The sequence below is a fragment of the Thamnophis sirtalis genome, unplaced genomic scaffold (genome assembly GCF_051295495.1).
Source record: "Thamnophis sirtalis isolate CommonGarterSnake01/CBP01778 unplaced genomic scaffold, rThaSir2_p1.2 scaffold_5, whole genome shotgun sequence".
Taxonomy (NCBI): domain Eukaryota; kingdom Metazoa; phylum Chordata; class Lepidosauria; order Squamata; family Natricidae; genus Thamnophis; species Thamnophis sirtalis.
Window position 1 is genome coordinate 117,533,955 of NW_028261385.1, and position 22,908 is coordinate 117,556,862.

The 22,908-nt window shown below is 37.4% G+C and overlaps 1 protein-coding gene across 1 annotated transcript in view; it reads left to right on the forward strand.

The window, feature by feature from the left end:
- Window positions 1-22,908, forward strand: part of TNFRSF21 (TNF receptor superfamily member 21) — a 46,075-nt gene that overhangs the window by 3,474 nt on the left and 19,693 nt on the right. Inside the window, exons 2-4 of the mRNA XM_014062507.2 lie at window positions 4,265-4,907; window positions 6,104-6,598; window positions 13,303-13,568. Coding sequence (XP_013917982.2) covers window positions 4,265-4,907; window positions 6,104-6,598; window positions 13,303-13,568 — 1,404 coding nt within the window. The remainder of the gene's footprint in view (window positions 1-4,264; window positions 4,908-6,103; window positions 6,599-13,302; window positions 13,569-22,908) is intronic.

Sequence of the window (22,908 nt, forward strand, 5' to 3'; positions counted from 1 at the left end):
TTGTATTTTCTGTTATGTCTTGCAGGTGTTTTTATAATACAAATAATATTCATTTAGTGACCATAATTAGAACTGGCCACTTGGTTGTTAAGTGGAGTGCTCACTAAATGAAATCATAACTGTTCCTATGATCTTACTTCAACTTTCCTTTGCTGTACAGGTTTTAGGGTTGTAAATGTGAGGATTATCTGGCCTTCGGGTCCTTAGAAAATAGGTTCCACCCCTCCTCTCTGTGACAGCTCCTCAAATATTGGGACACTGCTATGATGTCACCCCTGGTCCTTGTCTTCACTAGACTAGCCATGCCCAGTTCCTGTAATCGTTCTTCATATGTTGTAGTCTCCAGCACCCCAATCATCTCGGTTGCTCTTCTCTGCACTTTTTCTAGATTTCCAACATCTTTTTTCTAGTATGGTGACCAAAAGTAGATGCAGTACTCTAGATGTGGCCTTACTCAGGCTTGATAGAGTGGTATTAGTTCCTCACTTGATCTTAATTGAATCCCTCTGTTAATGCAATTTAGGATTTCATTAGCTTTTTTGGCTGCTGCTGCACACCACTGGCTCATGTTTAATTGATTGTCCACTAGGATTCCAAGATCCCTCTCACATTTTCGTGCCATTAAGCCAGGTCTCACCTAATCTGTAAATGTACTTTTGGTACATATGTATGAGTACATGTACAGTTGATAGAAATGTGTCAATAGAACATTCTACTTAGACTTTGAAGATAAAACTTCTAATCAGATATAATGGAAAAGCAACTGATTATTAGCCTGAAAAATGTAACTTCCATCCTATTTATAATAACCAGAATGTACAGCCTAGAAATCTGATTTGCAAGCATCTCCATGAATGAGCAGGAAGGAGAGGGCCCATGATGTCTGCTATTTCTCTACTTCAGGTTCATTTTTTATACAGTTTGGATGACACAGCCATTTCACATTATAACATAACAAGGCAACCCCACAGGAGTAAATAAATTACAAAACTAAGTTTTAAGAAAAAACAGTACCATAATTTCTGTTGCTATTATACATTCATATGCATACATAATATTAAACAGCATAAACCACCTATTTTCAGAATAGAAGGTATATTTCTCCCTTCCCAGTAAGTGGATGAACCAGTTAAGAGTGTGTTAAATATTCGAAGAGATACCTGGTATTCAGTATAATCAACTGGTCCCTCTGAATTGAAATGCCCTGCAAGTATTGCTGCATCTGTCTTTAAACACAAGAATGTTAAACTAAACTGTCACTTCTGAATATAATAGACCATATATGATTTTTCTACTAATACAAGGCTAATAATTTCATTCAGATTTGAACTTCTCAGCCTGTCATTTAATTAATCTGCTGCCCCAGTAATAAAGGGTGCCGCTGTCGTTAATTCACATTCCTATGCATTGATTGTTGACCTAGTTATTGGTTAGCAACTCATCTACCCAACTAGTTTCCCCCTCTCTTTTGTCTTTAATGTCTTTACCTTCCTGATTTAATAACTTGCCACTGATACATTACTTTTTTTGTTAACAGTGGCTTATTTTGAGCTATTTCAAGTGCTTTCTTAGAAATAAATCTGAGCATCGAAAAGGAAAGGAGCATTCAGTCCTTTGAGTGATACTTAAGCGGTCCAACTAGTATTAGCAAATATTAAGCTGTCTGAAAACTTAAGCAGCATTAATAGGTGTTCACTGATTTTAAAGTTTATTTTTCATGATAATTTCAAGTGTCAAAAACTTTAAATGTTAAGAAATTAACAGTTGGAAAATATTTGCATGTTACTCACTAACCCCTGAACGTAATATAAAAAAATATTCTATTAAAATTAAGTTATTACCCATTGCATGTTTATTTTGTATGTGTGCTGGCTCATTCTTTTTATATGGTCAATGATGGCATGGTTGTTTTTTTTTTAGGAATCTTGTTACCTTGTGATCTAGTCAATCATGGTTCTTGTTCTTATAGTGAGTATTTGATTTGGACTGGCTTGGTTCATGCTTTGCACTTAACTCAAATTATGATTTATTTTAACCAGATTCATTCTATGAAAGAAACTTAATTTTACATTCCACCAACAAATGTAATGTGAAGTTATGATTTGTTGGTTAAAAATCCTAGCGTTATATGCCTGACTCATGATAAACTGATTTGCCCAACAGATATTTGTCAAAGCAGTTTTTGGCTTTGCATAGTGTGCAAATACTGTCATTGTATGCTAAGCCATTGTTTTAATTATGCTTTGATGAACATGCCAGAATCTTACAGATACACTGCTTTGTTTTTCCTCTGTCTTAACTAGTTGTTTGCCTTGAGTTGCTATAGATTGAGTAGAAAGCAGGGTACAGGGTAAACCAGGAATACACCAGAAAATGATGGCTGTTCATACATCATGCTCATCCTTACTTACAATAAATAAGCCAACAACCAATCATAATGTGTTCATATTTATATATCATGCTTTCATTACAAGCAAACTTAACACAATGCAGTGTCCTCATTTAGCAATTGCCTCAGACAATGATCATTTATAGTTGCAGTAGTAATGAAACAGTAACTTTGAGACCAATCCTCCCACTTAGGACCTTTGTAGGTCTGCAAAGCAAAGGAAAGCTGAAATAAGATCCTAAGCACAGTTGTGGTTTGATTTAGCAACTGCTTTGCTTAATGACTGAATTGAGGATACCAGCTGTAGTTGCTAAATGATGTGTGTGTAAGTGTCTATAAATCCAGTAGGTTTTTGTTGTTGTTCTTCCTATACCCAGTAAGCAGTCATTCATTTTGTATTGATTGATCAATATTGATTGTTATCTTCCCCAACCTTAAGATTCTTGATAAAACCAATACAATTATTGTATGCATGTGATGTGTGCTCCTGCAAGATAAGAAAAGAAAGAAGAGAAGTTCCCTACAGGTTGAGGGAAATGCATCGTTTGCAATTTTGAACATATATATTTCTGGCATACCAGCCAGTGGAAATATCTCACTGGGAATAGAAGAAATGGACCGAGGAGGTAATAGAAGCACCCATGAGAAGGTTGTGACCAAACAGCTGCTCTCTTACAAAGTTTGTAGCTGAGCCAGAGTTTTTGAGTGGACCTGGTATTTGGGATTAGAAAGGATTCTATTAAGCAGCAGATTAGTTGACAACAACATGCTAACAGATCTTACTGTTGCAAAAACAAGGGGCAGTTGGAACTGGCCCTTTCTCTATAGCAGTATTTTTCAACCACTGTGCCGTGGCACACTAGTGTGCCGTGACATAGTGTAAGGTGTGCCGTGGAGAATTACTTTATATATAGTCAATATAGGCACAGAGTTAAATTTTTTAACATTTTCTAATGGTGGTGTGCCTCGTGATTTTTTTCATGAAAAAAGTGTGCCTTTGCACAAAAAAGGTTGAAAAACACTGCTCTATAGGATGAGAAAGAGCATTTGAATTCTGATCAAGTCAGTTTGAAAATAAGGCAGAGCTGCCTGGGAGCTAGATTAAACAATTTTTCATGTCAATCATTGTCTTCTATTGCAATTGCTTTCTCAAAAAGACAAATAGGTGAGTTGGGGACTTAAAAAGAGAAATAAACTGGTCATCCACTTTAGATCAAACTTTCTTGTTTTTACTGAAGTGTACTCTTCTGTTGTCAATAGTGGGTGGTAGCTTTGTAAAGGCGTCAAGTGGAGATGAGCTATCTGGGCTGCAAGTTATGTTCTGAATCTCCTCTAAGACTGCCCATTTTGAAGCTACTCCTACCAAAGGATTTTTTAGTATTGCTAATGGAATGTACGCAGCAATATGGCTCTATGACAAGTTTTTGGGTCAATAAATGTAACACTCAAATGTTGACATAGAACTTTTACAGACCTTCCTATATCATCCTGCTTTGTGAGAAAGGTTGGGGGTTCTGTTCATCTGAAATTTATGTTTATTTATGTACGCATATATCTGGAAACTAGTAAATCTGTAAACTATTATGTGTTTTATAAATGTGAATATATGTGTCAGATTTCACCACTGAAATTCAGTCTGAAAACCACATTTTAATTCATTTTACCATCGTTTGCTGAGATCAAGGGAAAGGCAAAAAGACTTCCAAGAATCCAGGAAATAAGTGTTCATAAGAGGGCAAATAGCTTCTGTGAAACCAGATTTGAGTATGTACAGTATTTGGATTATACTTACTCAGTAAGTCAGTAAAGCTGATACCATTTACTGTAATTTGCCTTGCAAGATGTATTTGACTTGCATTTGTGTATGTGTTTCAGGGATTTATGTTCCTGGGCACTGTGGATGCTCAGTCCGAGGTGTCATCTGAACAGAACACCATCAGTACATACACCCATCATGATCGTGCCACCAACACACATCTGACTTGCCACAAGTGTCCTGCAGGAACGTACGTATCTAAGCACTGCACCATGACGACCTTAAGAGAATGCAGCTCTTGTGCTAATGGAACCTTTACAAAGCACGAAAATGGTATAGAAGAATGCCATTCATGTAGAAAGCCCTGTGAGCAGTCAATGATTGAGAAGACACCTTGCACTGCTTGGACTGACCGTGAATGCTCCTGCCCACCTGGTAATTTTTTACATGGAGACGCTTGTATCCCTTATAAAGTATGCCCCATTGGATGGGGCTTAAGGAAAAAAGGAACTGAAACTGAAGACATCAGGTGCAAACCATGCCCTCGTGGCACTTTCTCTGCTGTGCCTTCTAGTGTGCTGAAATGCAAATCCTTTACTAACTGTTCACAACTAAACATGGTGGTGATAAAACCAGGGACAAAAATGACAGACAACATCTGTGGATTTCAGTCAATTTCCCAGAATGTAGCTGGGCTTTTGTCAAGTCCAGGAGAAGATGAAAAGCACTACAAAGTTTCTTCTGCTACTTTTCTTACCAAAGGTAGGTGTAAAGCATTGGGAAGCATTCTCTGCTGGAACATGGGAAATAATGTCATGAATATGAAACTTTATTTTGAAGTAATAAGCTGGTAATGCTTCAGTGTGGAGTTCCCTTCCCTTCTCTAAAAGATGCCTGTTGGGCTTCTACTTTACATTATTTTAGATCCCTTTTTTACAGCTCTTCAATAGTTAGCCTGATTCAGCTTCAGCATAATTCCTCTGGCAAGTACAGCACATTATGACAGCAATTATTTGACAAGCATGTGGCTAATGGGGAGATGGAAGGATCAACTATACTGGAGGGAGGGAGGGAGAGAGAGACAGAGACAGACAGACACACAGACGTAAAGGAGTTTTAAGTTGCATCACTTTATCAACCTGCTACAGAATTGTATTTCTTAAACTTGATAGATGTTATGTAGCTATGTATAAGAATGCATGGTCAGATACCAAGTGAGTTCTTCTTTTTCCAACAATTAAACTGATTAATTTGTATAGTGTTTTAGCAATATCAATAGCACTCAGACTTATATACAACTTCACAGTGCTTCCCAGCCCTCTGTAAGTTTTGTCCTTTTGCTTGATTGTTTAAAATACTGTATGTAATAAATAGTAACACTTGCATCCTAGCCCACAACTTTTATTAAATCTTTCATTGTTAGTATTTTGATTTCATTTGAAACTATAGTATTAAACTTGGCTTAAAATCAGCATCTATTGAAAATATGTTTTGTCATAAATTGAGGATTTGCAGCCTAAGAACTATGCTCAGCAACTATGTTTTGCAAGATCTGCATGCACTCTTTGTGGCTATTTCATAGCATGAGCTATATGGGGTAAACAACATGATGCCTTCCAGATGCTTGGGATTTCATCAGCTATCAGCATTTTTTCTTACTAATGGGATTGTGGGATGTTGAGTCCCCATCAAATAGGGAGGAGACTTCATTGTAAACTCTTGAGCCAGTTACTTCTTTCTAAATTAAGTGCTCTTAGAGGTCAGAACTGTATTAATAACTCCTAGCAGACTTCCTCAACAAGGGCTTTCCAGACAGGCTGGATTTCAGCTCTTGAAGTTCCCAGCCTTTTAGATCATGTTGACTTCAAAACATAATTGTACCAGTACCAGCCATGGAAAGACTGGCTGATAGGGTTTACACTTGCTGATTCATTTTTAATATTCTATGTGTTTTTCAGGTGTGAATGCTTCCTCTTCCAACTTCACCGCCACTCCTCCCCCAAGCACATATGCTGACATGATGGAGCCAACAGACATTTACAATGAAACCTCCAAGAATGAGACTGTGGCAGCTTTGAACTATTCTAAATCTATAAATCACCAGCAGCCGTATTACCACAAACACACCCCTTCCAATCTTAACTTACAGCCAGCACTGGAGATGAGTGGCAACGTGAAATCCAGCATTCCATATAAACCCCCTAAAAGAGGGCCCCCGAGACAGGCTATGCATAAGCATTTTGATATCAATGAGCATTTGCCATGGATGATTGTCCTGCTACTGCTGCTTGTGCTTGTGGTTATTGTTGTTTGCAGTGTCCGCAAAAGTTCACGAACTCTAAAAAAAGGACCAACGCAAGATCCCAGTGCAATTGTGGAAAAGTCTGTTTTGAAGAAATCTTCTACCCCAACCCAACATCGGGAGAAATGGATCTACTATTGCAATGGGCATGGTGAGTAGTTATAGTTCTATAAACAGAAATACATTCACAGATAAAATAGGCCTCCATTGCAGTTCAAAACACTCAAATCTCATAGCTTCTTAAAAATAACTTTATTCTGACATAAAAGCTTCTTATATGTCAGGAATCACGGGCCTTCTTTTTCATATTTATTTATTTATTACATTTATATGCTGCCCATCTCAAAGCAACTCTGAGCACCTTACAAAATAGTGATATAAACTAACATGGAATGTATTCTTTATCATTTTTTATTTTTTCTTTCTTTCCTTCCAGGGCATCTTTTATGCTACCCATAGCACATGTCTATTTAAACTGTATCTGTTTCCACAGTTGTTTTTAACAATAAAATCATTTCAAGTCAGTGGAGACACGATGTCACAAGGCCTTCCTCCTCCTTTTTTAAGAAATGTAAATATATATTTAGGAAAGTGTATTTCACAAAGATACTTCTGTTGTATAGTCAACCTTCACACAGTGGACTTGTGTTTATGGTCTATCTAGACTCCGTATACTCTGAGGTTCACATGCAAGTGACCCCAAGATCTATACCTCGCTGTATAAGGTTTGAACAATAGTCGGGGTTAATTTTCAATTAGTCAAATGCTTATTGTTCATAAGTCTCATACCTTTGAGATAGAACATTTGCTCTCCTGTTTAGGGAAATGGGGGCTGTATGAAGTGAGAAAATCAGTCCTCAGATATCCTCAAGAGTCTGCTACTTTAAAGTGCTTTTTAATATAGCCTTGCTGGCATTTATTTCTAGGTATCTCAATCCTGCCTGTGAACTTTTGGCTCAGGCTGTGTTTACCAGAGGTTGTGCTTGGCATCAGAGCCTTGGTAGATCACAGGGAGCAACTTGCTTCTTTCCCCTGCCCTAGCGTGTAGCTTCTTGGGATCTGTAGTGACCACACTCTTGATATTGATTGTGTAAATGTGCATAGTTTAATAATGTGTAGTCATTATTCTGTCACTTTATTTTAATAAGTTTTGATAGTATTTTGATCTACGAGAATGGAAAGAAAACACAATCAGGTTCTCACTTTGCACTTGGGAAATTGTTGTTGATGAGGAGGTGTGAAGAAAAGGAGAAACCTGTTTTTCTTCCTGAGCTGAGAGGAAACAGCAGAAGAAAGAAATTCTTTAGTATAATTAGTTTCTGTCCATGACAGGCAGGATTTCGTGATGATTATCCTAGACAAGGAGCTTCAGTGAAAGAAAACAGATACATGTAAACATTAGGAATATGGATTATTTGTGTGTCTGAAGATTCATTCTATTTTTTTCACATTTAATTATCAGGAAAAAAGAAAGAAAAGAAACTGTTCCTGTGTACATACCCTTTTCATGACCAATTCTCAGAGACTAGTCGATGCAGTTTTCTTGACAAGGTTTTTCAAAAGTGGTTTGCCACTGACTCCTCCTGAGGGCTAAGAAAAAGTGACTGGCCCAAGGTCACCTAGCTAGCTTTATGCCTAAGGAAAAAAGACTAGAACTCCTTGTCTCTTCCAGTTTTTAGCCTGATGCCTTAACCACTACATTAAAATGCTGACCTTAAACACAAACACATATAAACAGTAAAACTTATAATCTATCTTTCCTTTTGGCTTAAAGAGGAAGGTTAAAACCAAGGCAATATTTTAGTGACTACTTCTATGGGTTGCATTTAGGCAATATCAGCTGAAAATAATCTTTCAACTGCAAACTATTTTTAATAAAATATGTGAAGTTTTCTAACATTCTGTAAGTAAAGGAGAAAGAGCAAAAATCAGCAGCCTTAACCAATATGAGCATTTTTCTTTGGAGTCAGTTCAGGGTGGCACAAATTGAAAAAAAATATATCCATAACCTTTTAAAAGGTTGATTTCTCACTTCGTATACTTTCTTTATATATGCACCCTGGTTCGTTGCAAGAACATCTAAAATTGGTTTACAATTTTACTCCTGAATTGCTAAGGAACAAAATCCAAAGTCTTGGAATATCCAGCACTGTCTTTTGCATTCTGGTTTACATCTGGAATATGTGACAACATAGCAAACTTACTTGACTGAAATTAAGTAAGCTAAAGAACTTAGCAAGAAAAAGCGGATAAAGCTCTGGGCTTTAATGCATTAGAATTTCTGCATGGGGCCAAAAGTAAATATCATCTCCTCAGAATTCTAGAATTGGAATTATTGTGAAGACCAAGACCAAAACTAAACTAAACTTTAAGGTCACCTGAGAGAAATTGGTGCAATCTGTACTTCATAAGGCTTTGTATGAGAGAGCGATTGCTGGATGGAAAGGATATGCTGTCCATGCTGCAAAAGGCTGCTGAGAAGGGCTTAGGCACAACTTCACAAAAGTATGGTCCAATGCAAAGGGGAATTTGGAAGGGTTGAGCTAGAAGCTACCACAACATTTAGGAAAACCACATGGCCAGCCAAAATTTGTGGATCCTTAGTATACATAGGGTGGGGACACGTTGACTCAGTGTCGAAGATCAGAAAGGTCGGCAGTTTGGCGGTTCGAATCCCTAGCTCCATGTAACAGAGTAAACTCCCGTTACTTGTCCCAGCTTCTGCCAACATAGCAGTTCGAAAGTATGTAAAAATGCAAGTAGAAAATTGGAACCACCTTTGGCAGGAAGGTAACAGTGTTCCATGCACCTTCAGCATTTAGTCATGCTGGCCACATCACCACAGAGATTTGAAATGGAGATGAGCACCACCCCCTAGGAATGACTAGCAATATGTGCGAGGGGAACCTTTACCTTTTAGTATACATAGAATATTGTTTTAGGAATGATTGGAAAATCCATTTTAGTTTGATCCTGCATCATCAGTGCTCCATGGAAATGTAATAAAACCTTGCACATTGACTATTATATCATAAGGAGGCAGGCATATCATAGGAGGACAGGTAAAAAAACACACCCCGCACTGTTCATCCTGCTTAATCTTAGCAACAGGTTCATGGCAGTTTTATGTAACTCATCTTGGATCAGAGAAATAAAAGAATTATCCGTTCAGAACACTAAGTTTCTTTGTGCTTCCTATTGAATTCCAAGTACAGCTCTACTTCAGAAAATGCCCTTCTTTTTCTCCAAAGAACTTAGTCCTTTCTGATAGTTTGGTTGCAATTCTAAATGAATGGCAGTGTACTGGTTTAATTTTGGGTAATTTCACTAATGGATGAAATAAGCCTGCTTGATTTAAATCTGCACTTTAGCTGGGTAAGTTTCATTGAAAACTAAAGAGATAAAAAAAGCCCATTGAATAAGGTAGTCTGACAGCTTTTTAGATAGATATTAGCTGATAGGTAAGCTCCCTGTTGGGAGAGCGAGTACATTCAGAGAAGCGTTGTGAGAGTGTTGTTGGAGAACACACAAACCAGCATACAGAGACACTGCAGTTTAAGTAGGCTTTTGCTTTCGTGGAAAATAGAGGTATCAGAGTCCATCAAAACAGTCCAAGTCATACACGGATAAGACAATCAGTCATAAATGTCTTTCAGTTAACGCAGTGGTTCCCAAACTTGGCAACTTTAAGACTTGTGGACTTCAACTCCCAGAATTCTCCAGCCAGCTCAGAGCTGAGCTGGCTGGAGAATTCTAGGAGTTGAAGTCCACAAGTCTTAAAGTTGCCAAGTTTGGGAACCACTGAGTTAAGGGATAACAGAGTCCAGTATCATATAATCAGTCTTGTACTCAAAGTTTGCTAACAGTTGCAAAACTTACAATAGCTCACGGCACTTTCTAACAGCCAGCTTCCAACACACTCAGATTAGATCAGCCCAGCATCTAGCGAAACAGAGAGCTAACAGTCATTCTGGCTCCCTCTTATGGCCAATTGAGGACAACAGCAACCAATCACATTTTGCAGTATGATTTAAAGAAACAGGTATAACATTGCTATATGATTTATATATTGCCAACCCAACCATTAGATTATATTCCTAACATTGGCTACCAAATCTAGGCTAGGATGGTCCAAATAATTGCTGGATGACAATAAAGATTTTTCTGACTCTTTTCACTGCCATGCAGTGATTATTTGGATATCTGTAACCCAGATAAATTATCCCTAAGGTTGATTCACAACAGTGATCTTCAACTGAGTGTAGGGGTTAATTGATTTTATTTTGTTTTATGTTTGTCTTTGAGTCAGTGTAGATTCTTGGCAACTGCCTGTATGAGTCTCTGCAGTTTTTCTGGAAAGATTTCAGAAGTTGTTTGCCATTGCTTCTTTTCTAGGGCTGAGAGATAGTGACTGGGCCAAGGTCACCCAGGTAGATTTGAGTATAAGGTGGGGCTAAATCTCACAGTTAATCTTTTCAAGATCTGCATCCTAATCACTACAATAAACTGGTTCTTTAATAGGGAAATGAAAAATGGATAGCTTGTTTATTTTCATAGAAATTGCATGATATGATTTCAAAAATTAAAGGTTTATTTTTTTATCATCTTGTCTGGAATTGAGGGTTTACTCAATTCAGTCTTAGAGTCTTATGGACATAAAGTATTTCAGATTCCTTTCTACTAATGAAACAAAAAGAGGTATAAATAGTACCATTGCCAGTACCAAAGTCCATGTGGAAGTAACATCTAATAGCAATAGCAGTAGACTTATATACCGCTTCATAGGCCTTTCAGGCCTCTCTAAGCGGTTTACAGAGAGTCAGCATATTGCCCCCAACAATCTGGGTCCTCATTTTACCCACCTTGGAAGGATGGAAGGCTGAGTCAACCCTGAGCCGGTGAGATTTGAACCGCTGACCTGCTGATCTAGCAGTAGCCTGCAGTGCTGCATTTAACCACTGCGCCACCTTGGCTCACATCTAATGCAGTGGTGGGTTCCGGATCCAATTACAACCAGTAACTGGCGTCTTCCACATGAACGCACACAGCGACTTACCTTCCAGCGATGCCTCCACAAGCCTCCACGACGCTCCAGCTGCTTGCCGGAGCGTCGCACAGGCGCTGTACGCAACATGTGCATGCACAGAAGCACCAAAGGCTTTAAAGACAGGTAAGGAGCATGGGCAGGTGGGCCCTCCGGAGCACCGTACCGGAACGGTACCCGGTGCTCCGGGCAGGCTCCGGTATGCTCATACCAGGGCGTACCGCCTGTAACCCATGACTGATGTAATGCTATACAAGTGGGATTTTTAATCATTTCTCCCCAGCTTCTTAAAATCTTCAGACAGCTTGTGATCTAAAGCAAAATTTGGGCCAGAGAACAACACAATGCTATAGAGTAGACTGAGAAGAGAAGTAAAGAAAAAGAAATCCCCAAAGAAGGAAATGACAAACCATTTCCATATTGCTGCCAAGGAAACTATATTTACATGTCCTTCAAATAATTAAGTTTTGAGTTCAACTTGGGTGAGATTTGACTTTATGTTGAGAAGAAATCTGTTCCACTGCGGCCATTCAGTTAGTGGAAACACTTTGCTTGGGTATTGTTAATATTCATTGCTTCCACCATTGTTTTCTTATTTGATATCATAAGCAGTTTCTTGTTGGCACAAGGAAGCATTGCTGGTTGCTTTACATGATAAAACAATAACGAAGCAGATCATTTTAATCTGCTTTTGATTAAGGGAGATAATATGCAAAATCCATGAAATTTGTTCAGCGCAAGTCATATTAAACCTCTTGAAACCAGAAGGCTGAAAATTTGACTTTTACGTTGTTATAATTTTTAAAAAAATCTGCATGAATTTTGAAGATTGGTTGCTGAACCACAGTGCCATTTTTAACTTTAATACAATTTTATTACAACATTTTTATCTCAACTTTCAATGTTGTATGATGTGAAATTAGGTTGGGCTAAGGGATCATTGATAGAGATTTTTTTTGTCTAACTATTTAGGAATTTGAATATCTTCGTCTTACTCCATATTGTTCCATTGGCTTTTATTTGACTTATTGTTACAATTTTAGGATGGAACAAAATTGTTTTGCTTTTAGATCTCCTTGACTTGTTGAGAGTTTAGTTTTTTGCATGCTAGCGTTACTAGACAATTATCCAAAGAACTCAAAACGCTTTCTTGAAAATACTCTGGAATCTTTAAGTAACAGAATTCATCTGATAGAATATTGGGCAATTTGTTACATCACTTTTAACTTGCATGAAATAAGCTGTTTTTATGTGCACAGGCATTTTTCCCCCCAAAAAATCTATTCTTTGATATAGTTTAAGTCTCTCAATTTTAAAATTTTATTGTATTTTATATTTGCTCTTTTCCAGGTATTAGAATAAATTAATTATGTAAATGTATTAATAAAATTTATTTATTTACAAATAAATGAAAACATCTTTTTTCTCAACTATTGAATGAATATATGTAATGCAGATGTAACCTTCAAAATCATGACAGTTGAGTGAGGATTTCCAGAGAAGTGAAACCATAATTGAAATTGCTTTGGAAAAAACAAGTCCCACGTTCCATTTTTAAAAATTGCCTTTGAAAATTATCATCTGTATGCATTGTAGCAAGACTGCCAATAAGGTCGCCAATTTTTAGATGAATAACTATACTGAAGGGGGGGAGAAAAGTGTCAGTGAATCTTCTAATTCAGAACAGTGTTAGTTTGTAATTTGCAAAATTTTCTTCGCACAAGCATCCCTACCGTAAGGTAAAGAGAATTTTTTTGATAAGCTTGTATTCAATATTCTTGCACCTTACCTGAAATTCTTCTCTTAAACAGGCATTGATATTCTGAAATTGGTAGCCGCCCAACTTGGAAGCCAGTGGAAAGATATCTATCAATTCCTGTCCAATGCCAGCGAGCGGGAGGTGGCAGCTTTTGCCAATGGATATTCTGCAGACCATGAAAGGGCTTATGCCGCTTTACAGCACTGGACTATCAGGGGCTCTGAAGCTAGCCTTGCCCAGCTGATCAGTGCTCTCCGCCAGCACAGACGCACAGATGTGGTGGAGAAGATCAGGGGTTTGATGGAAGACGCAACACAGGTAACATCTACATTACAAGCTATGTGCATTCAATGCTAATCTAGAGGTGGGGGTACAGAATAGCCTTTTGTAGCACAATTGTGGTTCCTCTGCTGGTGTGATCCTCTCTCTTATTAAATAATAAATGGGGGGAGCAGCAACACAGATATTTGCTGGCAATGTTTGTTTTTCTTGAATCAAGCAATTGTTTTCTCCAAACATCTTAGTACTGACTCCAGGTCACTCAAAAGTGCAGGGAATCTGAAGAAGTGGAAAGGCAACACTGTAGGGTATTTTTTTAAGGCAGCAAAGCTTCCTTCTCCCAGTTTTCCAACTTTTGTATCAGTTCATCATGCTATTATTCAGTATGTGAAATGGGTAGACCTGAAATAATTCCAGCAGACATTGGTGGAACCTTAATGCACTTGAGCAGCAGGTTAAATGTTCTGGAAATCACTGGCAAGTCAAGGGTTAAGTTGGGCTTCCTCACGTTTAGTGCTCTTCCCCAGATTATGAAGGGACGCTTATAGCACATCTTATTTATCTTTCTGCAATTCAGGAGGAGAGTAAGACATTGCCTAACCTGATACCTTCAACAAGTGATTTCCAACATTGCATTGATTTATTACCTTTTTTGCTGATACATAGTGAGCTTTTTATGTTTTTAAACTCACTCTATTCAAGAGTTCCTGTTTACTGAAAGGAGTTAACTAATATGGAAATGTTCGATCATTTGTCCAAATGACAAAGGCATCTTTTTCAATACCGTGGCAGAGTTTTAATTTCTCTTCCGCTTTCCTTTTTCTTCCTCTTTTCTCTGTATCAAAACAATTTGATGCTTTGCTTTATCATTGTATGTTATCTGAAATTTGTTTTAGAAGAGCTTGAAAGTGCAGGATTTTCAGCTGTAACCTTATCACCATCTGCACACCAAGAATGGTTTCTAGTTCCTTGCTTTAAATAATGAATGGCTTTGCCTCACCATGTTATGCCCTATAAACATATTTCTAGGCTCATGCAAATCATGCAAAATACTGTGGACTCTGTACATTAGAAGTAGCTGAAGTGCCTGCTCTGGTGGAGAGGCTAGGTTTAATTGAGGACTACAGTAGGTCCTATCACAAGCATTGGAGTCATAAAATAACCACCACTGATAATTATACTACCAGTAATAGTAATGATTGTATCATATTATATACCCATGTAGACATTGGCGCTCTCCAGAATGTAACAGCTTATAATCACAACTTGTACATTAAGAGTCTCCCATTTCATTACCAAAACGTTGCAAATTCCTAATTGTTTTACTTACCATAAATGACGTACTATCAGCATACCAGCAATGTGAACTTTGCAGAAGTCAGAGGACTAAAATAAGACAAATGCTCAACCTCCCATGTAAAAACCCTTGTAACGAGCAAAAGCAGGAAAAAATTCTGCAAAATAAGAGGCGGGTAAATGTATGTAATTACATTCATTGCAGAATTCAAGTGAAAGGAGAATGCAAGATATGACAGAGATACAAAATTAATTTTTTTAGTGATAATATAGAGGGAGCAGTGTTCCCTCTAATTTTTTTTCAGTGTGAGCGGAAAAGGATAGTGTTTGAGCAGTATATTTTCATGCCTGAGCACCTGATTTTGTTCACAGATGTCACCTGTAAAATATTCCTAGTTATTTTAAAAAGGGCCAGCAACAGCCATGCTGCGCCCTGATTGGCTGGGGTGCAGCATAGGCTGTTGCTAGCCAGATAATGTTCATTGATTGGCCGAGGTACTGCGTCAGCAGTTGCTGAACAGTACTTGGCCCCTGATTGGTTGTAATATAGTTACATTGCTAGTATAAATACCTTGGCGCGATCTTCGCTGTTTTGAATCGCTGTCAGCTCCTGTTCTGCTTGCAATAAATCTGTTCTTGTTGAAGTCCTGGCTCTCGCGTCATTCCTGCCACGATCCTCTAAATCACCCAAGACAACAACGAAATCAGTGTTATTTGAAACTCAAAGTTATGTTTATTCAAGGTACCTGCTTATTTAAAAGTGTTATATAATATCAGTATCACTTATAATACTGCAAGTCTGCAATATTAAAATACTTTTATAGTGTTTATGGTAATGTACAGTTATTCACTGAAAGTCTGTCTCATCTTACAGTTTCTCACATCTGTCTTTCTTTAACAACCATTCCAAGTACACTTTGTCATGCTGGTCACTGGGGCTTTACGCGATTGGTTCCAAATAGTGCAGCATGGTAGAGGTCTTCAAACTTGGCAACTTGAAGACTTGTGGACTTCAACTCCTAGAATTCTCCAGCCAGCATAGGAGACAGGGGAAAGCAAGTAGATAGATCAGAGGTCTTCAAACTTGGCAACTTGAAGACTTGTGGACTTCAACTCCCAGAATTCTCCAGCCAGCTGAGTTAGATGCATGCCTACTTGACCGTAAATCTGAGGGAATCTAGCTTAAATGCCTAGGTAGCTAGAAACGGATAACAGGACTGTGCAGAGCACATGATTCCCCAGCCACAGTTCCACAGGGATGCTCTCAAGCAGTTGATGGAGCCAAAGTGGTGAAAAATGAATGGGACTAGAGTAGGTGATACCATTTGCTTCCCCAGCAGGGTGTGGGAGAGACAAAGCTAGCCTCCTCCTCCTCCTCTCCTCCCTGGCTTCCCAGGTCAAGTGGTTCCATCCAGGTGGCAGACAGGAAACCGCTTCCAAAGTGGAGCTGAAACCGGGCAATCCGAGCATTTTCTCCGGCAGTTTAAAAGGTCGGGGGAGCATAGTTGTTGATTATTATTATTATTTCCCCCCCAATCAACAACGTGAGTGGTTTCTCCCCCTCTTTCTCAAATGGCATCGGCTGTTTGCCGCAGGCAGAGCTTGCAGGGGAAATGAACCATTGTGCCCAGGGAGGAGGAAACGGATTAAGCCCACTTTTATTTCTTCTCCGAAAAGAGAATGGATTATTAATCAGTTAGAGGGCTTTAAAAAATAGAGTGAAACGTAGGACACATATCAAGGATTATATGTAATGGGGTGGGGTGGGGTGTAATCCTCCATGTCTCTCTCCCCCCTTTCTATGCATTGATGCATTGATGCATTGATCCACTACTGTCCGTGTTCTTTCTCCCCCCCCATTCACCCAGGAGAAGGCTGGGAGTGGGTGCTTTCGCGGGGAGGTAAGTCAAGCAGCAGTTTTTGATTTCGGAGATGGATGGGGAAGGGAAGTCAGGCATTTGCCAAATGTTACGCAGTGATATTAGAAGTCACTGCACGGCAGTTGGAAACTGCTGCACGGTGTTTTCCTGTCAAGTGCGTGGCTGTGCAGCCGCGCAGCTTAGAGGGAACATTGAGAGGGAGCACTTCTTTTCCTCCATAAAGAAATAATAGTGACCATGGATGTGATGTTTTGATAAGAATCTATCCCACTTTGCACTAATGGGTCTGTATTGGTGAGAATACCCCAGCAAACACCCCTGCGTTGCTGGAGAATCATGGCTAACATTTCAATTCTCATAGTTTGATAGTGTTTAAAAACGAATGAGCGTTAAGCTCTTTTACAGTAGCAATGGATTATGAGAGTCATTGTCTGAGTCCTTAGCAGTTGAAAGCCAGCTGCTTTTCATCACTGAACTCTCATATTTTGCTTTCAGTAGCTGTATAGTCAGCATGTATAAGTGACTGGTTTCAATGTTACTGAGCTTCTGAAAATTCATGCTGCACAAAGGCAATAATGAAGGAAAGCATGTGGCTGTCTGATATCTTGCAGAGTTACAGAAAGTTATTCCCTTCTTGGCAAGAAATAAGCTATCCAAGATTAAAACAATTCACTTTCATCTCTAAAATAAACATTCTTAATCAGGACAGTGTACAAATATTTTAAATACTAAAATTGTAACATGAACAACAATTTTGGTGAAAGCACAAACCTTTGCATAGAACGAATGAAAGTAACAGTACCAAAAAATGTTATCAGAATGCTCAGCCAATGCAACTGTCCAAAATGAGGCAAATTAATCACATTCTTAAAAGCTGAAAGATGGATAGTTCACTATTTGGCACTGAAATACAGATAGGCTATGTGGTCCTGACAAAATATTTCATTATACCCCATCATGTGTTACTGGGCTATTTATTCATATTATAACCATTTTTGAGCACTAGCCTAATGTGTAGAGAAACACCTCCTTTTGGTCAAAATATTGATATCCAAATTCTGCAAACTAATAGGGAATCATATAATCTTATACTGAATATTTATTCATGTTAATGGAAACATTCAATATTCTACATTCAGTGCTGTTATCTATGATTATCATAATAAGTTTTTGTTTTTGTTTGATTTACACACTCAGCAATATGTCCTTTCAACTGAATTTTTTTAAAAAAATGCTCAGAGCAGAAACAAATAAAATAGCAGAAATAAAAAAGAGAAATTCAAGATAATAGATTGAGCACAATTTCTTGGCTTAAAAATAGAACTTTATTGAAAGGAGATATTAATCAAAACACAACTCACTGTTGAAATCATGGTTGAGTCAATTATGGCTTGTGCTCTTCCTGTTGAATTACTATAGTTCAGTAGTATATCTCTGCCACCACCCCTGCAGCTGTCAAACACCAGAACTAGAAGAGCACTTGAATGTCACCATGGTTGCAAAAAATTGTCTCATATTTTGCTCAAATTATGAAGAGCCAAGACCTGACAAAGAAACTTTCAGAAAAGCAGTTCTTAATTGAGATAATTTTGTAATCTCATAGTTTATTTTCAGACCAAAATGAGGAACTGGACTCACCCAGAAGCCCATTAAATATCCACATAAATCAAATGCAATCTTAATTATATCCATATAATTATGTAATAGGCACTAATTGGTCTGAAAACAATATTGTTCCTTTAAAAAAGAGACATTTAAAAATTTAATGAGCAAGCTTTCTCTACTGCATTGCTTAGAAATTCTACTTCCCTGTCTATCCAGGAAGAATGAAATCATGTTTTAAACTTGTCCCCCTGAGGAATATTTGTTCAATAATAGTCCAGCAGTTTCTGATTAATCTTGAGAACAGAACAGAACAGAAGACAGAAGTTCTATCAATTCTTACATTGCCATTAGATTGGGGTGGGAGTGAATAAGCAGCATATAGTATATACCTCCCCAATCCAAACTACTTGTCAAAGACTCCTATCTATAGGTTGTTAAAATAAAAGTCAAAAATGTCAATGGAAAATTTGGAAGTAATAAGAACAATCTAAAGATTGATTGATTCATGGAAATTGGGAGCAACCTTTGATGTGACTAGGGTCTACTGAAGTTTTTTTTGCAAAGAACAAGTTTATTAAAGTTAAAGACTAAAATATAGGAGTCTCATATATGATGCATTGTTATCCAGTAATACGTCTTCCAATAATATGTGCAAAAAAAGGCTGACAAAATTCTGACAAATGCAATTTTTGTCTGAATGGTAAAATGAAATAACATTTCTTGTACATGAAAAGAAGTATTTTATAACTTAATCTTCCTTAATCTCCTTTGCAGTTGATTTGAGGTCTGTGATAAAAATTGATTGGTCAGATGATAACAATGATCATTCTCAAGCGTTTGTCAGGGCACCAGCATTGCCTGATTTGTGTCCCTCAGATAATAGTGTTTGTTTTTGGTTATGCTTAGCACCTAAACAGCAGGCATTTCAGTGTTTCACAATACAACAATGGTTCCCCATAGTCTTCTGATGCCTACATAGCCTCTTTGCTAGGTTAAACAACTGTGGAATAATGAAAAAGGAAGTGACTCACAAATATTATGATCAGGATTTGCTGAAACTGCAGCTGGGTCTTGAGGTGTAACCATAGTGAATCAAAACATTTATCTGTGAGTCTGCTCTGTATTATGTACTTCATTGGAGCTGTTCGTACGATATGGTGCCTTATCCTGAAAATGAATTCTTAATGAATTCTTCCAGTAAACCTAGTTATATTAGTTAATATTTGTTCATAGATATATTTGGAATGCATGCCTATTGCTCTCAGTGCAGTGATGTCATTAAATCTCCCCATTTATATTTCCTGAAAAGAAATGAGTACTAAATATAGTCAGTTTTGATAGGATTATGCTCTTAATTCCAGTTTTTGTTCATATTCTATCACAACATTCTGGAATACTGTGTAGCATACTTTCTATTGTGTAGAAAGAAGTTTGGACAACATACTGCTTGCTTAACAGAATAGTGTAAGAAGCCAAAGGAAATATAAATTATTTTATGGCATAGCAAAATTTCATTTTATAAGTACTAAAGGATTGGATGGGCCCTTTAACTACGCTTCTTTTGAGAGTTGTTTTCATTTATTGGTTAGAAAATTGTACAGTTTTTACACAACTACACTTTCCAGCAAATCTAATTGGGTATTAAGCTAGAAAATAGAGGAATTAGGTCACTAATCTATACAGTACTGTAAACCTCTTTAAAGTCTTACCAAACTTTTTTTCCCCTATCATAATAATTTTGGTAGAATACAGACAGTTCTGTTCTATAATTTCATTGTCTTCTAGTTCCTAATGAAAAGTCATCCTTGGTTGGAACCTGCTCCATCCACTCATTGTCTAAGTAAAGATGTTCAGAATTTATTGAAAATATTTCTTTACCAATATTTCTCAAGGATAAGTGACATGCATTGCATATTGTCCTCATCATGCAAATGCTTTTTGAAAACAATTATAAGGTGTGACCAACAGCTGTGTCTTTTGAAGTTCTTAAAACCCTTTATGATCACAGCAGATAGATAGATAGATAGATAGATAGATAGATAGATAGATAGATAGATAGATAGATAGATAGATAGATAGATAGATAGAATTGTCCTAACAATGTGAGTTCCAGGTGTAGTTATAAAAGAAACAGACATTGTGATCTCCGGAACTTTAAAATATATTGCTCACTAAGCTTTCGTTAGCCACTGCTAACATCATCAGAGTGTTAAAGCCATTAAAGAGATACCTGTCTTTATACAATGTTAATCAATTTGGCCATTGTTCCTGTCATAGGCCCATCCACCCACCTCCCACCTGTAATTAGCTTTGTTGTTTTTTACATCAGGCATGTTAATCGACGCTCCTATTCCTTCCTCCCTTATCGAACACAGCTTGGGCTGTTCCTCCCCAGGAAATAACACTGAACTGTCTGATGTTGATTTAACAGCATTCTCTGTGGGAGGAAGCCCACAGAGCTTCAAATGTACCCCTACTGCAATGTAGGTTGAAGCAGAATTAGTCTTCTAAAAAACTTTATCATGAGTGCTGCATCATTGACAGTAGTTGAAATGTAAGTGAGGAGATAGCAGCTGTTAATTTTTTTTATCTTATTAGGGGTAAGAAAAAGCCATAAGCTATTTAAATCCAGTACTACTTTCCCCAAAATATATTTGTAAGCGAGGGTGAGAAAGAAAAGGGTGTAATCCAAAACATGACAAACAGAGCAGATGGCCTATACTGTATCTGGTAAAAGATCTATTAGTTGTACAGTTCAGATGAAAGAACTTCAGACAATTCATAAAGATCCGGTCTTATTGATTTCACTAATAAAGGAAAGTTGAATGTTTCCTTATTTTGCTTGCAAAATTCTGTTATCCTCCCCTCCATTTTTCCTTGCTTAAACTTGATTAATGAAATTCTAAATGAATATTGCTTCCTTGGTTAAGAGTTGCAGTTGACTTTTTTCCACTTCAAAAATTAACTATGCAAGATTTAAAAATGCATGTCTGCTACTGAGTTACATTATATTTATTTTTAAAATAGTTTGAGTTTATAGTACGTCAGATTTGAGTGGAAATGGGTATTTCAGAATTCATGTTAGCAATCTTTAAAACCAATCATTTCTTGGAAATTACTGTGCAGCTCTGGAAGACAGCTGCAGAATTCTAGAAAAAGACACTTTTGTCTTAAGGAGATGCTGAGAGGGTCCCCAGGATAATTTCAGTTAAAAATGTTCGAATAAATGTGTTTATTCTTGACAGTAATCAGAGCTTTATTATTCAACTGAAGAATATCCATTTTTTTTCTTAAATCTGAATAAAACATACTACATCAGATTCCTTTTAATCAAAGAAACTGCAATATTTACTGCAAAATCTGTATCACTGACCTTAGGATTCCCCTGATTTACTATTTTTTCTGTATTATTTCATGGTCAAAGGAGTTATAGCAATTCCCTGTTCTTCTGGAATTACTAGAAGTGGCAGAATAGGAATTTCAAAAGTATGTCAAACTGCTCATTTCATTAAAAAAAATACTCTGCCACAAGAGGTAGCTTTTATGAGGACTTCAGAGCATCAGTTTTCATAAAGTTATGACTATGTACATTCTGTTATACAGAAAGAGGTCTTGTTCAGAGCTTGTGGAAATCTTCCTTGCTTTCTTTCTGTCTCAGGGCTACTGGATCCTGCTGTTTGTCTTCCTCTTAGCTCACAGTTCTTAACCGCATTTTCCTCTGCTACTATTGCTCTCTGTGCCAAAACACACTTTATTTTATAGTTTTTAGAGGTAATTTTGTAGAATCCTCTTTTTGGGAAAAAATGTTCAAAAAACATGTTTCAGAAGACAAAATTTTAGACTATATTTGTGATTCTCATCCTGTTTATTGTAAATATAAAGACTAGTCTTATTTTTACCCATAATGGAGATATTTTTAAATGTTAGGAAACTCTCTTTATATTCTTCAGACTTTAGGTTTCATTAGATACTTGAGGATCATGCCATTAAGTCCATTCCCTTTTTCATTGTTCTTTGAAAAACAACCCTCAGAGTGGGTTGGACTTGGATATGTTAGGATTAATAGAATAATAGAGTTGGAAGGAACCTTGGAGGTCTTCTAGTCAAACCCCATGCTCAGGGAAGAAATCCCATACCATTTCAGACAAATGGCTGTCCAACCTCTTCTTAAAAACTTCCAGTGTAGGAGCATTAACAACTTCTGGAGGCAAGTTGTTGCACTTGTTAATTGCTTTAATTGTCAGGAAATTTCTTCTTAGTTACGGTTTGCTTCTCTCCTTGATTAGTTTCCATCCATTGCTTCTTGTCCTGTCTTCAGGTGCTTTGGAGAATAGCTTGACTCCCCTTTCTTTGTGGCAACCCCTGAGATATTGGAACGCTGCTATCATGTCCCTACCACCACCAGTCTTTCTTTTCATTAAGTTAGACATAGCCAATTCTAACAACTGTTCTTTATGTTTTAGCCTCCTCTGCACTCTTTCTAGAGTCTCAGCATAATTTTTACAATGTGGTGACAAAAACTGGGTGCAGTGTTCTGAGTGTGGCCTTACTTACTAAGGCATTATAGAGTGGTATTGACATTTAACGTGATCTTGATT